Source organism: Hordeum vulgare, chromosome 1H (assembly GCF_904849725.1).
Source record: "Hordeum vulgare subsp. vulgare chromosome 1H, MorexV3_pseudomolecules_assembly, whole genome shotgun sequence".
NCBI classification, from domain to species: Eukaryota; Viridiplantae; Streptophyta; class Magnoliopsida; order Poales; family Poaceae; genus Hordeum; species Hordeum vulgare.
Genome location: NC_058518.1, coordinates 15,397,733 through 15,403,834, shown reverse-complemented (window position 1 = coordinate 15,403,834; position 6,102 = coordinate 15,397,733). Strand labels below are relative to the sequence as shown.

Genomic DNA, 6,102 nt, shown 5'->3' with positions numbered 1-6,102 from the left:
GTTTCTGCTCATCACTTCATATGATACCTTGTCTATATAGAACGGTTACACATATGTTCTTTTCTAGATCATACGTGCACATGTCTTTTGTCATCACATCTCTATATTGCATGCCTTCTTCCGTCTTTATCATGGTAGTTATGTTTATCCTAGTTTTTCTTTTAATGAAATCCTATGGTAAATTGCTCATATTTCCAACATTGGGTTCTCGATCGGACGACAGAGGTTGTCCGGAGGGAGATCAAACGGCCCAAAATGCATCAAAAAATCAATCCAACCGCCCAGAACGCCTAATCGCTGAGCTGCCCGGGTTCCTCCCGTGAATCATATTCGTGGATGAGTAAGTTTGGCGTGCTACAACATGAAAAAAAAGCTATGATGTTAATTGAAAGCTGTTTTGGCCATCTACTTTTGAATGTACACCATAAGTTCATTTGTGGAAAATTAAGGACTTTTATACCCTCAGGTTTCGTTCGGTTACGCCCACTCCCGCCGGGATCGAAGCCGGAACCCGGTCAAACCCCGGGGTTTTGCCCTGACCAGGATTAAATCCATGTGAGCTTGTTAACTGTCTTCGGTTCAACCCGACCGGGGTTAAATCCCGTCCGATCCTTTCCAAAACAACCGGGTTTACGCGGGGAATCAACCCCCATCTCTCCTCCCGTGGAATCAACCCCCTCTCCTCCCAAAAAAGAGAAATCGTCCTCTCCTCTCGCGAACCCTAGGCGACAGCGACGGCGGCGAAGGTGCCGGCCGCGGGGACGGAGGGCACGGCATCAACAGGACCAAAGAAGCGTCAGACTTCCGCGAGCGATCTCCCTTCGTCCTCCACGAATCTACCAGTGGTATGTACTTCGCCTTGCCTGCGTTTCTCGGTCGGATCCGTTCTTGCCGGAGTTCAGCGATTCTTGTTTTACGCTGCTCCGCTCGTGACTTGTATCGGTTGACCCTGCTGCATGCGCGCGGCCGGCCGGCCCTCCATGGCCGTGTTCCATCCAGCTGCACCCTTCCGGCCAGATCAAGGGATGGTTTCTTCGACTGTGCTGGATTCATATCCTGACACATCCATGTTACTCTACTGGTCTGGGATGGATGCAAGTGGTTTCTTTGACTGTGCCCTTTCCTGTGCTAGACCGCCACTCTGCACATCCTGACACATCCATGGATTTATGCTTTCTTCGATCTCCACTGGTCTGGGATGGATGCAAGTGGTTTGTAGAAGAACTTACAAATCTTGGATGGCCGGTCTCTGTGATCTTACAATTTATAAAAGATCTTGGTGTGCTGTTGTTTCAAAGCACTTAGGCTGTGTGTTTTTTCCAGTTTTTTGTGTGTGTATTGCTGAGAAGTACTCTCTCCGTCGAAACATAGACTGCACCTCACAACAGCAGCCAAATTTGATGTCAAGCATCCGGTTCACACAAAACTTATAAGCAAAAACTTTTCAGCTCACTTGCACTATTACTGACTTAGTAGTAATAACTATTACTGTTTTAGTAGTAATAACTAGTGGCCTTTTTCTTCTTTAGTCATAAAATGGATTCAGATATGAGGGATTGCATTAGGAAGAGGGAGGAGGAGGATGACAAAATGATGTTGTTTGTTTTCCCTGCACTACATTTGATGGAGACCGGTGGAGTTGCTAGTAGGGAGCCGAGGATTCGGCGTCATACGTCGTTGCTAACAGGCGAGATGTTTGTTAATGAGTTACTCGAAGGACACATCAAAAACTGCCTGGTAGCATTTAGGATGGAACCTCACATTTTCAGATCTTTAATTGGTTATCTTCGACGTGAGAATTTGGTGTCTGACACTAGAATTAAAGTCGAAGAGAAACTAACATCGTTTCTGTGGATGTTATCCCACAATTCTTCCTTCGAAGATCTTCAAGTTTGCTTTGGTCACAGCGGGGATACTTTCCATTGGCACATGACGAATTTCTTCAACATCATCCCTACTCTATCTAAGCATTTCTTGAAGCCTCCAAATCCTGATCAAGTACATCCAAAGATTCAATCCAGCACGAGATTCTTTCCTTATTTTCAGGTTTTTTCTTCGTCAACTTCCATCCACATCGTCCATCCACATTGAGATCTTACTCTTCATGTTTTATATGCTAACTCGTACTATTTTGTTGTAGAACTGCATCGGGGCCATTGATGGGACACGTGTTCCTATAACAATTTTGGGAGAAAAGGCCGCACCGTTCAAAAATAGGAAAGGGACCCTCAGCCATAATGTTATGGTCGTGTGTGACTTCGACTTAAACTTCACCTTCATTTCTTGTGGTTGGGAGGGATCCGCGACTGATGCTAGAGTTCTTCGCTCAGCACTTAACAATGGGTTTCAAGTACCTCCGGGCAAGTTTTATCTGGTTGATGGCGGTTATGCCAACACTCCTTACTTCTTGGCACCGTACCGTGGTGTTCGGTACCATCTCAAGGAGTTTGCACGCGGTCGCCGTCGACCCCAAAATCATAGGGAGCTCTTTAATCATTGGCATGCCGTGTTACGAAATCATATCGAACGGGCATTGGGAGTCCTGAAGAAGCGGTTCCCAATTCTGAAAGTGGGTACACATCATCGAATAGAGAATCAAGTCAAGCTTCCAGCAACATTTACATAACAACATTCGATCTCACCAAGGAGATGAGCGTTGGTTAGATAATCAACCAAACAACATATCTCCCGTGAATTAGGTGGATCTTCCTGATGGTGACAATCCTCAAAATCATCAAGTCAACCATGAAGGCGATAACCTTAGGGATGCAATTGATCATCAAATGTGGGTAGATTATCAGCGACAACCTTAGGGCACAATAAAGCTTGTAATAATTTGTCACTTTGAAACTTGTTTTACTTTCATCTCATGTTATAAATAGTCACTTGGATACTTGTTTTGTCCAGAAATCATTATGATGACTGCTCGAGGATCACCAAGGTTGAACCTGATGAAAGAAGTTGCTGAAAGGCATAGAGCGTCACCCCCTACTGGGAGTGTGGAAAAGAGGAGGAGAGGGTCTCCAAAAGGTAATAAACTAGCTCTTGTACAATCTTAAATATTTCTCTAGCTATGTGAAAATAGTTAAGATAGAAAAAGGTACATTAACATGATACGTGGAATGCAGAAGATAGAGCACAATGGAATGCAAGCCTTGAGAAAGATCTCGTGGACTTGCTTCGTGAGCATGCTACACCTGAACACAAGGGTCAAAATGGATGGAGCTCTGAAGCATGGAATGAGATAGTGAAGAAATTCCACCAGAAGAATCCATATGCTAGGTACGAGAAGAAGAAGATCCAAGAGAAGGAGAAAGAGTTGAAAAGAGATTATAGGATGATTAAAGAGATAAGGAAGCAAAGTGGTGTTTCATGGGATGACCATCAGTGCAAGATTCTAGCAGATCCACCACTTTGGAAAAACATTGTCATAGTAAGAATGTCATTGTTATTCCCTAAACATTTCATTGCTTTGTTGCATGCTCTAATCTCATTGTTTTTGTCAACTATGTAGTCACACCCTAAAGCTGGAAAGTTCAAGACAAAAGGTTTCCCTCTTTTTGACGCTTTGGGAGAATTGCATGATGGTCAGTTATCAACTTCATCCATATACTCATGTCATTGTTTTATGTTTGTTCAGTCTTTTATTTTGAAATCTTATATTCGATTGTCACTTTAACTTGTAGGCCAAATTGCTGAAGGGACATACAACTTCACATCTATCGAGTCATCATAGTACTCAACCCAAGCACAACTCGAGAATCTGGGAGGAGCTGGTGAGTATCTTCGCGAGAATCAGGGAGAAACATCATACCATGGTGACAATATTGGAGGAGAACCATCAGCCAATGGTGAGAATCTTGGAGGAGAAAGGGTGCAGATTGATGAAGATGTTGAGGAGGTGTTCGTGCAAGAAAATATTGCCGTGGAGCCCCATCAAACGCAACCAAGTTTGGCTACAACACCCTTAAGAAATGGACAAGAAAAAGAACCAAAGAGGCGGAGGGGGGCGAATAGCGATGTGGCTGCAATGATGGAGAAGTACTTGGAAATAAGGACGAAGCAAGTGGAAGATGAGAGGAACAAGCCAAGGGTTGTGGACGAGTACTCTATCAAAAATTGCATCAATCTGCTGAAAACAATGGATATCACACCCGAGGAAGAAGTCAAGGCTTTCCGAGTGTTCAAGATCCCCGAGAACCGAGAGATTTTCATGAGTGCCAGACCAGAGACTGCTCTTATGTGGCTGAGAACAGAAATGGAATAACTCAGGTACTCACATGAAGCTCCCTTGTTTTTTTTGATTGATTGCTGCTGTTACATGCAAAACCTAGCCTAGCCACCTCTATGCGTGACATGGAATCCATTCAACTTATGCAATTATATATTGGTTATTAAATTACATGTTAGCGCAGGCTGCTAACTTAAGTTCATCTTATGAATGCGTACCAGCATCGGGTTTATCTTATTATTAATGTTTCTGGTGGTCATCAGGTAACTGTAATTACTTGATAGCGTTAAATCATGCTTATACTTACTGTCGATATGCAATATATCTTACTGCAGCATTGGAGTATATGTTATTGAATGCTACTAGAATTCAGATGTACATTCAGCATGCCTTGGTATCCACACAACTTCGATTGTATATTGTAGCTACATGACTAGAAAGTTGTTGGATAAGATGTGTGGACCAAGTGGTACCAGCAATGTTTATCAGCCTTGATGTTTTTTAGGATAATAATTGGCTAACAGATGGTAGCGTATCTGGTTACTAGATGCCTCCCCTGCAAATGTTTGAAAGTTGCAGCAATCTTTGTAAAGCAGCGCTAGCAAGTTAGACATAATGGCGATAACTGGTTCTTGCCAATAACCAGAAATATCAGTTTGGCCTTATTTGGGAAGGTGTGATAAGTCCAGATATTTCTTCTTAGGGCTGCAGCATGAATTCCTCCAGAGTTATGAATAAGCTCCAACAGCTTTGTTTTTGATTTGATGTTTAATTTTTTGCTAAGAAGGACAGTGTTTCATAATAATTTCACTACTAGGAAAAGGCATGCTAGTGGCGCACCTGTTTTGGCTACTAATGGCGCACTATAGGTGCGCCACTAGCATCACGCCATTAGAATTTTTTACTAATGACGCACCAGGCAGTGCGTGATTAGTATAGCTCATGGTGCGCCATTAGTATGCCTCCCAGGTGCGTCATTAGTATAGCTCATGGTGCGTCATTAGTATGCCTCCCAGGTGTGCCATTAGTATAGTTCATGGTGCGCACAGGTTATACTATCAGCTCTAAAAATATTCAATTATTATCCTCACACCCACAAGAAGGTTCAAGATAAACACATATTACACCATAATGAAAATATGTTTATAAACATGCACATACATTGAACGCAAGTTGACAACAAATTAACGTAGAGGAAGCATAGTTTTGACCATCCTAACAATCATCTAGAACACACAAGTCATAAAAAGATAAGGACTATTGGTTACTATGAGACACTTCAGATGGTCCACAACACACAAGTTTGTATCTACATGCACAAAGTGCAAGCTCCAAAACACTCGAAACACCAAATGGTCTACAAGACAATAAGGTCCATGATTACAGGTTGGTTGGTCCATAAACGCTAGAGAGTCATCATGTCCATGTGCATCAATAGGTTGAGTACTTGAAAACATTTTGCACAAATTTGTCAAGAAAGTGGAACCAGATCAAGTTGTTAAAATCTCATATGCGTATTAAAAATATTCGATCAAAAGATTATCATGATATCATAGTTAACAATATAGTTTCTATAAAAGTTACCCACTTGTTATAGCAGAAATTTTGTCACTTTATATTAAACAATCTTAAAAGTGATATGAAAAAACGCTTCATGTTTTGATAGTAAATCTGACATGTGTAATCATATAACTAATAAACTGAATGCCACAATATCAGTAGATCTGCTAATAGCCAGTAATCTCATAGTACTTCATATGTTTGTCGCAATTTAAATGTATCCAAATAATGAAAAAAAGGTAAGTTGCAAGTTTGACAGCAAGTGTTATTTCCTTTGATTATTTCAGCAACATATAGGAACCAAACTGGGA

The 6,102-nt window shown here is 41.8% G+C and overlaps 1 protein-coding gene across 1 annotated transcript; it reads left to right on the top strand.

Moving 5' to 3' along the window:
• The first annotated feature begins 658 nt into the window (after positions 1-658).
• Positions 659-5,033, top strand: LOC123449645. The gene is made up of 5 exons (XM_045126971.1): positions 659-845; positions 2,908-3,030; positions 3,129-3,433; positions 3,515-3,587; positions 3,687-5,033. Exons 2-5 carry the CDS (start codon positions 2,916-2,918, stop codon positions 3,734-3,736), a joined length of 543 nt encoding a protein of 180 aa, XP_044982906.1. The 5' UTR covers positions 659-845; positions 2,908-2,915; the 3' UTR covers positions 3,737-5,033.
• The last annotated feature ends 1,069 nt before the right edge of the window (positions 5,034-6,102 follow it).

Bases quoted from the DNA above. Each gene is read 5' to 3' on its own strand.
- LOC123449645 (XM_045126971.1), top strand. From the start codon at position 2,916: ATGATGACTGCTCGAGGATCACCAAGGTTGAACCTGATGAAAGAAGTT. The intron at 3,434-3,514 runs GTAAGAATGTCA...TCAACTATGTAG, and splicing joins TTTGGAAAAACATTGTCATA to TCACACCCTAAAGCTGGAAA. The intron at 3,588-3,686 runs GTCAGTTATCAA...TTTAACTTGTAG, and splicing joins TTTGGGAGAATTGCATGATG to GCCAAATTGCTGAAGGGACA.